This window comes from Rhopilema esculentum, chromosome 18, assembly GCF_057945365.1.
Source record: "Rhopilema esculentum isolate cy_ngs chromosome 18, ASM5794536v1, whole genome shotgun sequence".
Lineage (NCBI taxonomy): Eukaryota > Metazoa > Cnidaria > Scyphozoa > Rhizostomeae > Rhizostomatidae > Rhopilema > Rhopilema esculentum.
The window spans coordinates 426,971-445,017 of record NC_142832.1 but is presented as its reverse complement, the minus strand read 5'-3'; the positions used below and the strand labels follow the sequence as shown (position 1 = coordinate 445,017).

Below are 18,047 nucleotides of genomic sequence, written 5' to 3'. Positions count from 1 at the left end.
AAGCAGAGTGATTTTGAAAACGCAATGGTAACACAGAGACAGTGAAAGTGACCACACCCGTTTCTCTAAAGCAGCGAGGAGTATTGATAGTGGTAAGCCTTTTTACCACTTCTTAGAGTAAAAAATCTATTGACGCCACAATTTGTTCAATATATTGAAAACTTATCTCATAAAAACTAGTGGATCTCATGAAATACTTTTAAGCTTCCTAAAACTCACTAATTTTATCGTTTCTTTTTGTCTTCATTTGTGTGTTCTTCTGCTTTAACATCAGGAAAGCAGTCAATTTCAGTCTTTCCAGCGCCCCCTAAGCCCTATGTTCACATTTTACTCCATTAAGACGGAAAAGCAAATGAATTCCTTCATTTTCTTTAAAAGCTGCATATTTTCTGATTTTCCTTATATATTTAGCATTTCTCAACGTTCTTCTGCAAGTCTGTGTGGTGAACCTCGCATTGATCGGAAGCTTCAAAAGGCACCTCCATCTTGACCTTAACATTAGAAGGCCATGGTCATGAGACAAGTTACATGTCTTTTCTCGTGGTAAAGATTCCGTGCCATGTGTGTCAATGTTTGCAGAACAGACCTTTTCACATTGCTTTGTTAGATATATCAGTCACTCTGTCAATTTTGAATTTACTTTAAGTGGAACAGTTAAATTTGATGAAATTGTAATATCACGAGGCTGTGAATGAAATATTTGGATTTTCAGCTTCTTTTTGCCATCTGCTAACCTCTTGGGTCATTCCATTTTCATGTGAATTACGATTTGCCGTTTGCTTTGGACTTATGGGTTTTGCTTATCACACGGAGACTCTTAAATCAGATAAATCAACATGACTACATTCAAGTTAATAAACAAGGCCCTCCTCTTGGTAGGATTCTTTGAACAAATAAGAAATAACATCTCATACGATAAATCTGATTCAAAAGATCACAATTACATTTTTATCGCATACAAAATACTGAAGACCGCCTCTTTGTGATGAAAAGAATTTCAAATCAAATGGCAAAAAGAATTCATCATGTGTACGAGTTACAAGTCATCCAAATAAATTAATGAAAAAGCGCTGAATTTTTGATAGCAAAGACAGACGCAAAAATAGGGGCATTGGGTGAAATATGGGCAGGGGGTTATAATAGGAACATAAAAAGACACGTCAAAACTATGGTGGTAGGATGTGATTCAGAAAGAAGGGATGCACAAAACAGAACAAAGGGGGTACCTTCATAACCTGCAAATGGGCACTTCAACTCATTATAGCTTATGTTCTTAATAATGGGGGAATGTGCCCCCGGTTCTTACGTGTATAATAGCTAAAAAGAAAAATTTCTTCCAGTCAAAGAAACGTCTTGGAGAGAAAATTCTCCTATTCAAAAACATTATTTTGAATGATAGTACGTTTTTCCTGAATACATACTGAAATCCACAGTTATCATACGGCTAATACAAGTAATTTCTCAGTTGTTTGTAGTGCGAAAATCCGCTAGCTGGAAGTTGTAGGTTGCTACGAAGGAGGTAGGAGTCTCCGCCCAATGATGGTTTCAATGTTGGCACAGCATAAATCGATAGAAATCGCTGGATATTGAGGTAATATGCCATTCGTGTTGAATGACAGCCCAAGTGAAATATTTCACCAAGCGTTGCCAAACGAGAAGCTACATACACTTGGGAGTGAAAGTAAACATTAACGGCAGAAGTACGGGGAAGTTTTCATGGAGCTTTTAAATGAATCTTGGAAAGTTTAAGGTAAATAGCTGCTGAAAATGTTTTAAGTTTCAATTGAAATGCATTCATTCTAAACTAAATTTGTTATTTGAAGCAAGACACTGCTTTGTAAGGGCATCTGATAAAGTTGAAGTAAAATTTTGACTGGCAAATATTGATTAACGTAAATTTACACTAACTCAATTCCTGTCTGATTCCGGGTGTTAGAAAATGTGCTTAAAGTTTAAGCGTAAAATGTGAGAAGTTTCTTAGTTGATGCACAGAATAAAGATGTAATATATCTTTCTTCTGCGTTTGATGATTAGGACTTGTGTGTTTGGTGGTTTTTTAATAACTAACTAAATAACATAAATCGCAAGCTGCCTGGTGAAAACAAACGACCGATTGGCAACTGTCAAAAAATCAAGAACTGGATATGATTCAAAATAAACGAAGATCTGCCTGCTTCACAAACATTGTGTTTGCTGTAACGCTTTGTGCTTTAGCGTATTTCACAACTGATAATGGTAAATAAATAGACCTGAGCTGGTAAAGAAATTTCCGACATAAAAAGAAAACCATTCATGTAAGATAAAACTGATACATTTGTTATCAGTTTATCCTTCAGTGTTAATGATTATATAAAACATATTGGTTCTAAACAAGGCATTGATTCCATAAAGTTCGTCGTGCCTTCGCAGCGCTCCCATCAAAACCCAATCTTCTGCTTTTAAAACTTTAGTTCAAGATTTTTTTACGAGTTGTCCCTTGGCAAGCAAAGTCTTTAGTGAAACAGGCGCAAGTTCCATACTCCTGAAGAAGATTGCCGTCGCCTAACACCAAAAGCGATTTGCTCATAAAAGAGAAATTAAAGGGCTGAACATGCACTTTGCGGGTCACAGAATGTAACCATTCTTTTGACGTATTACATATTCTACAGGATTTATCGTCGATGATTATGCATCAGTATTCGGCGGTTTATAGCAACATCTTCATCTTAATTTCTTATGGATAATCCAATGAAGCATACAGGATCTTGCCGCCAAAATCCAAATCTTCTTAAACATGGCATCACTTTATAAAAGATTAACTTTGTGAAAATACATGTGGAATGTTAACGTACAGAAAGAGTTGAAACAGTTTTGGGCCGAGGCATAAAATCAGAACACAAACTCCTGATATTTAGGTTTGAATCGAAAGATTGGTTGTTTTTCTCATCAATTGTTCATTGATCATGTGACGTAAGCAGTTGATTCGCCCCAGGACTTTTTGCAAGCATCAGAGTGCCATGTATCCTTGCTTTCGTGACCGGAACTGTTGTTACCTCTCAGGGGCGGCGCCAGGCTATGATTCTATGAGGCACTCGATATACTAGCAGTACATTAAAAGAAGGCAGGGCGAGATGTTGTCGGAGGACCTACAATCCTTGCCAAAAATAACTGAAACGCCTTCCCATTGCCGCATGCAGATAAACAAAGCAAGTCTAAAACTACCTTACCAAAATATCACTGCCGCTTCAAAAATTTCGATCCCCTCCCCCCCTTACAATGTTGATTTATTTTCTCAATACTTTCATACAGCTTCCAGTGAAAAAATTTTTATCTTCAGCGTCAAAACAGCCGAATTGAAAAATATTGTAATGGGGGGTAGGGGGGGGTTTTTCAAAAAAAGCTTCAGCTTTGCACAAGTGTTCCAACAATTTTGGCAAGGATTGTAGGTATTTCCAAAATAAAATAAGATAACTCTTGGTATATCTAAAAGAAGAAGCTTTCCTGCGAACGGAGCGAGCAAAAAACGGTTCCAACCACGCCCTTTACATTAGCTTAAAACACATTTCAGAATATTTCTGCAGTTATTTTCTTGCAAACGTAAGCCATGCTTATATTAGGTTTGATTTATTCCAGTCTTAAAATGGAATTCACTACTTTATGAGGCCTCGTATGATAATAGATCTGAAGCCCCCAGCCCCCCTCTGGCACCGCCAATGCCTCTGGAGCTATGATTTGCACACCCTTTTTGAAAAATCTCAAAACACATCAAAAGAAACTGATAAATATGGTGTAGCTTTGCAATGTGGTTGCCCTGAGAAATACGCTGGAAAGCTTGTACCCATTGTGATCCATTTGAAAAAACTGCCTAGGTTAACCTATACATGTAAAATATAACCACATTTAAGAGCATATAGAGAGAACTTCGATGCACACTGAAACAAAAACTAGGCAGGAACGTAACAGCCACGGTATGAAAGGGATCCATGCCCATGTATTTGGGAAGAAACTACTGGGTACCAGACCGTGATGTAGCCATGGGTGTGGGTATTGTGGGGCATATGCTCCCTACATTTGCCCTTTTTTCAAAACCTTTTGCCTGCAGGATTGCGATGCCAGTATTACGAAGCAATTTGTAGATACCCTTTAAAATTGTAGCACGAGTTAAGAGTTAACGGTACATCCCAAAAAGTTTCTTCAAATCTCCCAAGGGGCACACCTTTTATCTCTTTACAATTTTTTATGGACTTCATATAATTTAAGGGCAACAAGATCATAGATTTACAACAAGACTACAGGCAAGAATGCAAGATAGAGAAATTTTCTGAATAAAAACATGTCTATCAACACTGGGAAGTAATGAATTTGATTTAGGCATGATTTAGGACATGATATGTATCAAAGAATGTTTTTCCTTGACAAATACATAAATTAACAAAAGCCGTAATTACATAACGGTCAAAGAATCATTTCTTTGGCACGACTACCTCCATTTCTGAGAATCAACAATGCGACTCACTCTTTGTAAATTTCGTGCTAACCTCACGATGATGTTTAATCGCCAAAATCTCTCAATTTTTCCACTATTATTAGCTTTCAAAACGTTCTGTTGTCAAGCTGAATAAACGGGACCAAACCACAAATATTTCAATGTCTTATAGAATCAATTTCAAGAACAAACTCGATGTTTGAATGTCAACAAAGAGTATATATCCATCAACGTAAACAGGACATATTGTCGCCGCCATGTTTGTCTCTATAGTATCTTCACCTCATCCTGTCAGTGTCATTAAAACTCCAAAAATGACATAAACTTTTTCTAATGTCTATGGGACAAGAGCAAAACTCTTTGCACCGGCTCAAGTCGATTTTCAAGCAACTATCAGTGGTGGGTTGGTCTTCATAATCTTCCATAATCAGGGAACCCCTCACTTCCCAATTACCCGGGACCTAACTTGGCCAATAGGTTTGGGGGGGGGGGTGAAAAGGATTTCTGCCCTGCGAAAATGAGTGGTACCCTGCAGACCTTGTAGCAAAGGTTTGTCTCTAGGTTACTAGCGAAAGTTTTACCAGTGTACATTTGCATTTGTCTGCAATAAAAACAAACTTGAAGCTTCATTACCTATGAAATATCTATTTCTCTACATGAGCGTAAATTAAATCTCAAATTTGATTTTCCTTTGTAATAAAGTATCTCATGGCATATGATTTTTGGTACATGATATGGACGGGGGCGACGAAATTGAGCCTGGGGGCTAAGAATCAAATTTGGTGAGGTAGGAGGACCCACGGTGGTTTGGTCCGACGTGAAAGAAAATTTTTGAAATTATAAGACTTTAAATTGATTTTAAATGGGCTAAAAAGCATCTCCCAGACTAAAATTTAGCAAAATACTATGCTGCTAAAAAACTGATTACTGTTTATTTGGAAAAATAGAAAGGGGGAATGTCATGCTAAAACTTAAGTAACCTTTCGTCTCCGATTGCACATAGTTGTGAATGACAGAGGAAGATGTTCTTTTGATTAGGAGAATATTATTTTCTGAACAGAAATGTGCAGTTTCTTGTCTTGAGAAGGCCATGTTTACACACCCAAAATAAAGACATTATATTATACAGAAATTATACAGAAAGTGATTTGCTGAATTAATGCAAATAATAGACAAATAATAGAAACATACGTGAATAAGTTGGTAATTAGATCAAACAAAATCGGCATCTCAACAGTTTATTCTCTTTCTATTTCATACACTGTTGTAAAAAGTAATAGAAAAATGATAAAAAAGTTCTTATCTTCACAAAAGTGGGACCTTCAGCCCCCTAGCCCCCCCCCCCCCCCCTCAGTGGCACCGTGCCTGTCATGATAATAATTTACAACTTAAATTATTTTGTGTGGACTCAGCCTTGCCCTTATAAACATATGCATCAATCATCATTGCATCCATTGGTTATGACTTTCGGTAAGAAATGCTTTCGATTTGCTAGTAACGGAGCTCTTCCTGACATGAACTCAGTGATTCGATTGGCTAAGACCAAGCTACTTGCACAATTGATTGGTCTAGAATTAGCTAAAAACCCCTTGAAGCATAATAAAACATGTACGGACACAGTGCCTTGGCCAGTATACTCTTTTCTTTGTTGGTCCGCCAGAGAAGTCGAAGAACCGCATTCTCTTTTAAAGGTCGGCAGTCTGAGCCAACTCGTAATTTGTCAAATGATTTATACGGAATTTTATAAAAAACGCTGGCATTGGGGCTGTTTAGGTACTTGCTCCGAGGCATTCAGTCCACAGGACAACGTTTGAATCTAATATATCCGAACCATTTTCGCCGGACGAAAATACTCCGCTTTGAGTATGGTACGGGCGCTTTCGCTCCGGAACTATTGAGTGTCTGAATTTGCTCAGTGCTGCCTCTGTATAGAACATATGTTACGAAGCGTGGAGCGTGGCATCTTCATGTGAACAGAATTCAAAACTGTTTAATGTCCAGTTTAACGGTGTGAATAGTCGTGAAATTCGTATCGGAATTGGTCAGTGGATTCGATACTCAAAGATCCCGGTGTAGTGGTTGCAGGGCCTAAGGCTACGGGGGAGGCACTTAGCATATGAAACTCGTTTGGATGGAGACAGACTGTTTGTTTTACAAGTCGATCTTTAGAAATCACTGGATTTCATATCAAAATAAGTCATTAATCTCGATTATTTAAACAAATGCCAGAATTCAGTCTGGCCATGACGCGATCCAACTCTTTTGTTTGTTCTTAGTAAGATATGTGAGTTAATTAGATTTTCGTTTATTTATTTGTAGAATGTCAAAATGCATAAAGATTTTTGTCTGATACGACATAAGCAAATGTATAACAGCGCCTTGTTTTAACAACACAAAAATTAAGATTATGATGGTTAAAATCATCATCATAATCATCATCATGTTTCTCTTTCAGGTGCATTTGTACCCTAAATAATGACTGACGATCATGGAAATATTTTGAATTATCGCAAGATTCATTTAATACTTTCTGCGCCAATGGCATCGGGATTATCTATTCGTTTCTACATCGGAAAAAAAAACGAAAATAATCGATATTTATTTTGGCACAGGCAAGGTAACTGTGGCATTTGCGATTGCTCTAAAAATAAGAATCTGACGTTGGGTTTTGAGGGAAAGTCAAATAGAACAAATGCTATGATGCAATCATTTGATGTACCTAATGAAAAGCTTTTCCTTCGCACCTTCCGTTAAAAAAGATGAGAAAATAGATTTAGAAACATTCGATTATTTTTAACCCATTTTTGGTATGTTTTTCTCAGATTCAAGCATTTGGATTATATTGTTGGTTAACTGTTGGACCTTTTTTCCATATTTTGTTATATTCAGCATGTTTACATTCTGTTTCTCGGACAGGAATATATCATTAAGGAAAATTTTAAAAAGTAAGGTTCCTTACATGGATCCGTGTGGAACCCCTGTAGGCAGAAGGTGCGTATCCATGATTATGTCAATTCGATCTCATGTCAATGTTGCAGAATTTTAATGAACGCAAAGAGCAGCGTCATGTTGAAAAAGCACAGCGACGACTGTGATTAGAACGGACAAAATTTTTGAAACTACCAGAAATACTGTGTACAGATTTGTCGTACTAGACATCAGCCTGGAAAGCAAGCTTTAATAATGATTCAAAGAGATTTGAAGCGTTGAAAGGATGACAAGCCTTGCTAGTGTCGTATCTGACTTGGCTAAATTAGAGGTAATCACAACAATATTACGTACACACTCAACCTCATGGGTAGAAAACCTTTCAAGCTATACCTATATCAGACGACCTGCTTTCACTGAAACTTTTTATGTTTTCAAAAAATAATCCATTTGACTGTGAATTTCAAGACTAATTGTGATTGCTTCCATGTAACGTAGCAACATTGCTAGCTGCACGTTAATAGACGGTTTTGTGTAGCTGAAAGGACATTAAATTGGATACAAAATGGAATTAGCCCCCCGCGATCATGTTCTATGAAACAGATTTCCAACAAAATGACGTAAGCGTCCATCAAATGAAAAATACAGACTCTTAAAAGTTTAGAGAAATTATAATTTTAATTATCTTACTTTTAGAATATTTCAATCGAACAAGCGTGCGAAACTTGCAAGAACCATCCCGTAAAATAAGAGAGGCAACTCCGTAAACGCTTTTCATTGAACTCTTTTTAGCGGTTAGAAAAAAGTTCCAGACGATTCTCATCCGCCAATAAAGTTGAACATTAAACCATGGTCAATTTTTATTTTGAGAAAATTTCAAAGTTTGTTCTTTCCCGTTGTCAATTGTTATAGTTGAAGTAACCATTGGGTGAACTGCAATTAAATCCGTACCCTTGGCAACATTCTTGTATTACAGTTAATGACTCGATGGAAGTCAGTATTTTTCACGTTTTTAGAGATAAAAATTCAATACAGGCGGGTACTTTTGAATTCATTGCCTTTTAAACAACAAATTAAAAGAAATTAAACATCATAATTTTGCCTTGATTACTTCGATCATTCGATTGAAGGTTTGGATCAGGCAAATCAATTGATCTTTGAAGTCGGTTAGGCCAAAAAAGAGACCGGATATCTAATGTTTACATCAAAGTCCCCGATTTACTCGGCTGACAAATATCCATAACGCTTTTCTATATTTACATCCATTACAGACTTCCCAAGATAATACAAGCCCATACATTCTTGACTTAACTTTTATAAACAAGCTTTTAAAGGCCTGGTACTTGGTAGCACTGTAACGTTCCCAAAGTCACTCCTTGGATAGGATATTGAAGGATGTTTTGAAAATCGCTCTTTTATTACGAACTTTGTCTTTAGAGACACGAGGGTCTCATTTCAGACGTTTTATGGTTTCCAAATTACCATTCTTTAACTCCATCATCATAATACTGTACGCTGACACAGAGAGGGATCACTGACTGGAAAAAGATTGGCAAATGCCACTGTACGTCATGTATGAATGCCAAATCCACGTGACCGGAGACTCTCTGTTTCTATTTAGAGAGAATCTCCCCACAAATTGCGACGCTCAGTCCTGTATTGAAAGATCCTGATAGCAAGATTGATTTTGAAATGGTCTTTATGGATGGTTGGTGCGTTTTCAAATCAGATAAGCATCAGAATCATTATCTCATTAGGCAATGACGCTGAATGCTAAAGGGCGACCACACTATAGCAAACGCACGACAATTCTTGACTTCACGACCAAGCACAGGTTATACAAACACGCAACGAGGTGAGTGAAAACATATTAATAATCTGATATACTATGAGCGAGTTGCATCGCCGGGTGGATTGGCTGGAAACTAGGGCAAAGCAAGTCAGATCTTTCCTTACGGTTTCGTAATCAAGCAAGAAACGAACATGATGCAAATACACAGTTTGCAACGGGTAACTTAGTATAACACTCGTTATTGAAAGTCTCTTATAACGTTTATAGAACTGAGCAATCTAAGTTTCTTAATTTATTCTAGGCTGACAGGAAATTATAAAATAGTAGTATATAAGGAACACCGCAACGCGATGAGAATAAACAACAACAATCACATAAATCAGTGATGGCTAATATTTCGCCCCGGCAGACGGGGCTTCATCAGAGTAAGAAAGGAAATTATAATGCTGTGTAAGAACATCCTTGAATCGGTAAAGCCTTGCCAGGGACCGCTCTTCTGTCAACATGACATTAAGCGAATTATGTTGCCTATCCAGATTCACTTGTAATCAGTTACCTGTTTGGCACTGGCCTTGCAACCTAGACATCTGGCCGATCATTCAGGTGAGCGAAGATGTTTCATTTCCCTGGAGCATCCGACAAGAATTGCCTTTGATTTCTAGATCTTTTTAGCACGTTTGTCAATGTGGCAACGTCTGATATTTTCAAGTAATGTCATTTCAAGAAAGCAGAAGTTTTCTTGAAAAACGATAAAATAACAAAAGGACACAGTTATTGTCCTTGCCAACCTACATCAGTTTCGCATAATATCATAATATCACCGAATATCAGTTTTCTTTTCATTGAAGGGCACTTAAGGGCATCAAGGAATTTGGGGCAGGAGGGTAAGGGGCAGTAGGGTAAGCGACATCTAGTTTTGTTTTCCTGGGATGCCTAATGGGAATTTTGGACACTTTCAAACCTGAAAGAAGCAAACACCGTTCTTCTGAAAACCCTTGGATGCCCAAAGGCCAGCTTCTCTCCTCAGACCCATCTCCGCGAAAACGTCTTTAAACCGTTTTTTTGTGCATGAATCTAGTAAACCTCAACCATAGAGATAGGACCTCAACATAATATGCATGCTCCTCTTATCGCTTATCTACAATTGCTCAAATCTCTTTGTGGCAACAGCATAAAATGAATTCCGGCATCGATTTTATCATTTGTAACCCCAAATAGAACATTGATAGGGGACTGAATTTGGCGTCATTTAATGTATTATCTATAATGGGAAAATTTCCTTTGTCTCTATCAAGGAAGCGACGACAAAACGCTTGTACCCCATTGCGGAGGCTCCGTTTTCCATCTGCTGGATCATTGTTTCTACTCGTACCCCCACTTTAATTCAATTGTCCTTTACTTCTATAAAATAATCCTAGATATCTTTTTGGGGTTATCTAGTTTTGGGGTAGTTTTAGGGAAATCTTAGATAGTTATCGGTGCGGTAGACTGCACGAATACAGACAGCTGTATGCTTCTAGTGGGGGTTTGGATCGAGGCATTTGAAGGGTTTAGGGATGTGACTCTCCAAATGAAAAATTTTCCGTCATGGAGATGGATCGATTAGAGTAATTCTAGATGATGTCAGCGAAATGAATTTTCAGATTTTTTCGGTGATCTGGTTTGACAGAACAACACATAATGACTTGCAAAATCAGTTTCTCTGATAACACAATGACTGAAGTATGGCCAATAAAGATCTGACATTTACTTAATGATTACTGCTGTTTTGACGGGCCTAGGCAAATTTGGCAATTCTAAAATGCTTTTCAGATCATATGATATGAAAATATAATTATATTCTTATGATGTCATCGCTTGACAATGGAGTTGTCACAAGGCTTAAGTAGTATCTTCTCCTTTCAGCTCGATAACGTCATTTCTTAGATCTGCAAGCGTATCATAAAAAAGCAGCTGTCTACTTTATTCTTCATTCGAATAAGAGATTTTTCTATTGCATATTAAATTCCATTTCACCCACAAGTGGTCATAATTCCTAACTTCTATGTTTGTTTATCATTATTATCGTCAATAAAGCCCTATATCGACAATATTTTCCAAGGCTCTGTTCGAATCTTCCTTGCATTTAGAAATGAGGCTCATTTCACGCCAGTCTAAGTTTGTTAATCCAATAAAATCATTGACAAATCATGGACATTTGAAAATTGAATCCTGCTATTAGGTAAGGACAAAGAAGACAGCGAGGTGATGATCGATTGAATAAGAAGGTTTAGTTCTTTAGAAAACTAAGGGAGCAGACACTAAAATTGAGTTAAAATTCTTACAAATACCATGTTTAGGCGAACATCTTTATCATCCGAATGATCAACGATGATAGTTTAGGCAACTGGCTTTTTAATAAGATTTGAGGTTTATAGAACGCAGTGCGGAGATAGGCCTGTGATCCCATCAGCATTAATGCGATTGTTGATGCTTTTCTCCGCTGAGTAGTGCTTTTGGTAACAAAAAGCCAGATATAGATGCCAGTGTCTACAAAGGACCTTTGGTTAAAGGGGAAACGTCTAAAGGTGAAGTTTAACTAAAAAGGAATGCAATTTGTAGAGAACCATCTATGGACAATACTTGGTAATTTTGAGCGTTAGAATGTAAGTTTTGTAATGAATATGAATAAAAATGCTTCGTGATTCCATCGGTCAATCTTTTTGTAAAACAGAAGTTCACTGCTTCACCGTCAGATCAGCAGCACTTTCATTTAAAAATTTAAGACCTATATCATAGGGCGATTAACTGGGCTGCGGGCCATCATTTCTCGCTGTTCATTCTACGTCTACTCGAAACGTACTTCGATTCAAATTCCTGCGGCCACTGGAGTTTATCTTTCATCTTTTTTCGCCTATTTTGTCTTTTTGAAAAATATTTTCCATTAGTTCGTCTACAGGTGGCATAAAGATTATCTCGCTATTGGAAATATTTTGAAACTTCTGAAAGTGTCCACGATCACCTCCAATGCTTACAAATCTAACTTCATTGCCATCATATTAAGCTTTTTATAAAAGAAATTTGAGGCTTAGCTACGGCAATGGGATGGTATTTCTTTAGAGGCTCTTGCGGTAAAATATAATATTTGTTTTGCATGAAAAACTGAAAAATCTACAATGGTTTTCGTGAACTAAAAAGGACGTTAAAGTTTGCCAAGTTGTTAAGTACGAAAAGTCAGTTAAACACCACTGATTGTAGTAGAAAGCTATCTTTTGAAAATCATATAGATAAATTGGTGTTAAGTTAGCTTTCTAAAGCTGTTCTTTTACTTGCAGATACTGCTTACATCAAGCATATAAGTGCGTTCTGTTGCAGGGATCTTTCTGTATAAGTGATAAGGAATGATTTGAGAGAAAGAATGGTCGGCAAAGACCTAACCAAAGATAGGGCAGTTTGGAGGTCAATTACTGAACACCGTCCAACGCATACTAGCACGTTAAACGGACGTTAAACGAATACGATGATGATGATGATGATGATGATGACGATGTAATGAGACACGTGCTCGAAATACAATTTAAAACATATGTGCCAACTGAACCAGTAGGCTAAAGGAAGCTAGCAACTGAGAAAACGAATGACGTTAGAATATCGAAAAGCTGACTCTGAATTACCCCTTGATCCGCAGGTTCTTCACTCGCACCCCCTCCTGTGTGATACATGTGCTTTCCTGCTTAAGCTAAGACTTCACACTTTTGTTATTCTAGGTATCAAGGTTGACGGATGAAAAGCCTCAAGCATATATGATGCAAAGTAACACGATTTAGTATTCTACGACAATTTAGCAATCTGCAGTCTCACTACTCAAAAGAAAATCTGCAGCACGCTGGACATTTTTATGTTCTTTGGAATCAGGCAATTGAGAGAACAAAATATTCATATTTTTGAAAAAAATCCATCTTCGTGGAACCAATCCTCTACAGTATGGCAAACGCAACAACGTTCTTTTTAGCCAACGAAAACTCTTCCACCGTCTTGCCTCCATACAATTATACAGTTGGGACCACTAATGGGACTTTCTCTCACAGTGTGTTATGGTCGACAGTGACACCCTCAGGTCCAAGCAGAAGTCTACCTGCACCTACAGATCCTTACGTTAAGCTGGCTCTGTACATCTTGATGGGTTTAGTTGCAGTTGTGGGAATTATCGGAAATGTTTGTGTGTGCTTCATAGTTATCCGAGGAAAGAAAATGTACACAATAGCCAATCTCTTTTTGATGAACCTCGCCTTGGCAGACATATTCGTTTTGTCAATCTGTTACCCGTTATCAATCATTCGAAATGAAATGAGCTGGCCGTTTGGAGAAGTGCTTTGTAAGATACTGCCATCGCTGTCTGATAGTTTTTATGGTGTTTCAATGGGTTGTATAACAGCCATAGCCATTTATAGATACCGGATGATTCTGCATTCAATGACAACACATATGTCCTTTACACATGCAAAAATAACGTTGGTAATCATATGGGTTTTGGCTCTGTGTGTCATTTCTGTTCCACTGTGCTGGATATTGAAACTTAAAACTTACAGAATACCAGTTTTTGTGCCAAGTGCTGAATCGGCGAGCAACGCCCTCAACATTTCATATTACCCAAAACCAAACAGCTCATTCTTGGACACACAAGATTTTCCTGTCAATTTTGGTCTTAACAGTTCGGCAAACCCTCAGGGATACTTGGCAAACACGACTGACAAGAACCAGTCAACTTCAGCCAACCCACGTCAAAGGTACATCACAATCCGCAAATGCACTTCTCAATGGCCGCCGCGGTTTCGCAAGATCTATCAGATTGTTCAAATATCTTGGTATGTATTGCCACTTTCAGTTATTCTGTTTACTTATCTCCGAATCAGAACATACTTGAAAAAAACACTTCGCTATGAATGGACAAAGACCGGTGAGAACAGCACGCCACAGAGCGGCCTTACGAACCGCGTCATTGGCATAAAACGCGCGTTGACTCTTCTTGCGCCGGTCGTCGTGACTTTCGCCGTATTGATGTTCCCATGGAATCTGCTTCGATTTCTGTCTCTGGTGATGAATCTGTCTGAAATTGAGCACATATACACATACCTTGACATTGCAGCTGCAATGATGATTGCCAATTCTTGTAGCAACCCTTTTATATACTACATAATGTCGAAGGATTTTCGAGATGAGTTTCGACGGCATTTTCGCCAATTTACCAAGTGCTATAAATCAAGGCGTGACAGCGCAACTAGCGGTCGTCGCCTTTTAAGATCCGTGTCGTCGTTTAAGACTCGCGAAGAAACCATTGCAGCTGATGAAGTGAAGACAGAGCGAAACAGTCTCGTAAAGCGCACAAGCAATGCAGACGACGTCTTCAACAGTTCCTGGGAGAAGTACGCTGTGCGTCAAGTCGATTCGCCTTTTCCGACATGGCATGAAAAGCCAAGTGCGACAAGCAAAGAACCTGAAGCCCCGAATGAATCCGCGAAGCTTCTTGAATCAGAACCGGTTTATGATCCAGATAGGGAAACGATCATATGAGATCGGAACATTGTTCTTGAGAAAGAAACACAAAGCTGACAGCAGATACCATTGAGAAGGAAACCGACGAGACGCTGACAGCAAGAAGGAAAACCAGTACATTGTTTGGGGCCACAGTATTCTTCTTGCATTGTACATGCATAAAATATATCGAAAGTAGATCTAGTATAACGTTTTAATGCATGTGGCATAGTTTTTAGAGTGAGTCGTTAGAATAGAATGTTTAAAATTTAGATGAATCTTATCAAAAGCCATTTACGTATTTGATTATGTTCCCAAGTGTTGATCAAAGACAAGCCCCATGTCTTTGGAGATTTACATGACCTTCTGGAATAATTCAAACTGATTGCCTTATCCAAAGAAACTTCATGAAAATTTGAAGCAAATACCACCAATTAAAATACTAAAGAACGATTCTAAAGTATGCCTGCCTAAAGGGCTAGTTATGAAAGTTTTCTGGTGGCCCCAATTTTTTGGACATCTCCCTCGTAATAACTACCTTATGCTCCTTGTCAAAGAGCACATATTATCTATACCACTCTATATCTAGATATTAAAGTAGGATTGTCAGACTGAAGTCACCCTTTTGATACTACTATTCTTACTTAACATACCATCAAAATTTCAGACCAACAGGCTTGACAAAAGACCCAGCTACGCATTCTATGGGGGCTTGACAACAGGTCCAACTGCTCATGTTCTTCCCAAGGGACTACAGAAGCAGGGGTGCCTTGGGGGCTTGGCCCCTTAATAATCTCCAGAATGTACAAGAAAACAAAACCATACAAAAGATTGCTTTGCCCATGGGTTTATAGACTGCTTACCTCCCAAAACGTTTTAGCCTCCTAATTCTGTAATATGGTCTTGGGTCCTTGTTCTTTACTGCCCAATGAAAGAAGAATTATTTGGAACTATTACACCATAAGTACCACAAATGGCTTATCAATATAAATATTAATTTTATATACCTTGTAGCAATGTAGCATTTTGTTATTCAGCATGATTACAGTGTACTTTTTTAACACTTCTAATATTATTCTATAATATAGTCCACCATGGAAAAATGCTTAATTTGTTTATGGAAAACTCTTACTCGTGTAATATTAGTTAGGTGCATGATGCTTGAAAGTGATGCTAAATTAAACACAAAAATATCAATAATAAGTCAACTTGCAAAATATAAAGTTACCAGAGAAGTTATCAGAGGTAAGATCTTTGTTATTTTTCCTTTTATTTTCAAAAGATCTTTTGCCAAGACTGATAAAACTTGATAAGTATAGTGACAATACTTTTTAACTGATAGCTCAAGACTGATAGTATATTTGCCAGAAACCATTAACAAACATGTTCTGGAAATTGATACTTTCAAGTGCTGGGTCTGCATGTAAGTAACAAAATTTTAAGAAAAAAAATTCTTTTTAGCATAAATTGAAATACTTGGGAGGCAATTAACCACTGGTATATAAACGCTTATATTCCTTTAAAACCAAGCTCAAAGACTTTTAACAAGCACCTTTGGTAAACCTGCTCTTACAACAAGAATTTTATTTTCATTGACTTGACAAATAGCCTTTTAGATAAATTCTTGCAATCTTTTTTGTTATCCAAGACTTGAATTTGTTTTCACTATGTCCCAACAAAGAGTAAGTTGTCAATGAGAAAAACGAAATAGTTTGCCTTGTACATTACATCCTTCTATTCAACGAACAAAAGTGGGAGCAAGCTCGTCAAGACGTCAATGTGCATGAAGAAGGTTTAGTTTCCAAGCATCTGTTACTCCAGACTGTAAAAATTACTTGAAAAAGATTACAAAAATTACAAACAAATACATGAAATATAAGCAAACGTAAAAATTGAATTGAAATCATTTAGTTGACATAAAGCCTTTTCACACACAGACATACAAATTGCTGTAAAAGTTTCTCCTTTTTGAACATGCCTTTAGACGTTCTTTTAGCATGAGATATAGTTTTTGTTAGGGATGTCTTGTCGGTTTTGTTTTGGAATGATTGTCTTGTCTAAAGCACAACTCTTCCATCATGTTGCTTTGCTTATTCTATGTTGGCTTGCAGGTAAGGAATTAGAAATAATGGGTGACATAAATAGGGTTTGGCCACAAACTTAGAACTAAGCATCATGTATTTTAGATTACAGTTGACTGCGCTTATAGTCACACTAAATTTTTTCCAGAAAAGTGTGACAATATACAGAGTGTGACATTAAGTGGAGTTACCCAAACAGCTAAATAAGTGACAGAAAATCAGTTGTTGTGGTCCTATTATATTGGCAAAGAATCTGTTTTCAAGTATTTTAATAATAATGTTCAATGTTGTGTAACCTCCTATTTCAATGAAGAATAAAGCAAAATAATAAAGGGATAGTATGTTGGATGCATACTGCGTGAAAGGCAACTTTTTCCAATCTTGTGCATGATAACATTGAAAACAAAACTTTTAACAAGAATTATGGTCTATAGTAGGGAATTAACCAAAAATAGAGGAAAATGCAAAGACAGAAAAATGCAAAGACAGAAAAATGGAAACAAGAAAAATTTAATTTTTGGCTTGAAGTGCTAGATATAAAAATTTATTGCCTAAATGGGACTGTATAAAGAGTGTTCTGCTGTTCAGGAAGTAAAAATGTTGTGACTGTAAACAGAGTGTGATAAAAGCAGAGTGACTGTAAAAGGAGTTTGGTTGTAAGGGTTTGACCAGAGCTAAATTCAGGAATCAGCAATATAGTGATAATAACCGGAGGATGACTGTAAGTGGAGTGACTATAAGCAGAGTCAACTGTACTAAAAGCATTACATTCAGTTTGACTTCACTGTCCTCAATCTTCGTTGATAAATCAGCTCTGACTTTCCTTCCGACTTTGCAGCAAATCGAGCAGCAGCAAATAGAAAGTCACTCAAACGATTGACATACTTATAAACATCCATATCAATGTCCCCTCTTTCCAAAATTGGCACCAATGACCGTTCTAACCGTCTACAAACTGACCTTGCAACATGCAACGAGGCACTAGTCTTTCCACCAGATGGTAAGATAAAATTTCGTAAAGGTGGTAATTTTTCAGTGTAGTTATCAATCCAGATTTCTAGGTCTTGGGTACTTGCAGTAAATTCCGTTCTCTTCTTGTGTTTATCGCCAGCGGAAGATCTTGGGGTTGCAATATTTGAGCCAATATCTTGCAATATACATTGTATTTCCTCAACTTTAGAGATAACCTCTGTCTCACCAGAATCAAGGCAGAATTCTCTAGCGAGTCCTAACGCTGAAGTTAGCTCATCCGTGTTTCCCAGCGCCTCAA

The 18,047-nt window shown here is 37.4% G+C and overlaps 1 protein-coding gene across 2 annotated transcripts; it reads left to right on the top strand.

Moving 5' to 3' along the window:
- The first annotated feature begins 754 nt into the window (after window positions 1-754).
- Window positions 755-18,034, top strand: LOC135681052 (neuropeptide FF receptor 2). Of its 2 annotated transcripts, none has more exons than XM_065195331.2 (2): window positions 755-9,248; window positions 12,932-18,034. In XM_065195331.2, the coding sequence occupies exon 2, from the start codon at window positions 13,149-13,151 to the stop codon at window positions 14,733-14,735; it is 1,587 nt and encodes a 528-aa protein (XP_065051403.2). In that variant the 5' UTR covers window positions 755-9,248; window positions 12,932-13,148; the 3' UTR covers window positions 14,736-18,034. The 2 variants fall into 2 exon arrangements, with proteins under 2 accessions (XP_065051403.2, XP_065051405.2); XM_065195333.2 differs by lacking the exon at window positions 755-9,248 and adding an exon at window positions 9,256-9,788.
- The last annotated feature ends 13 nt before the right edge of the window (window positions 18,035-18,047 follow it).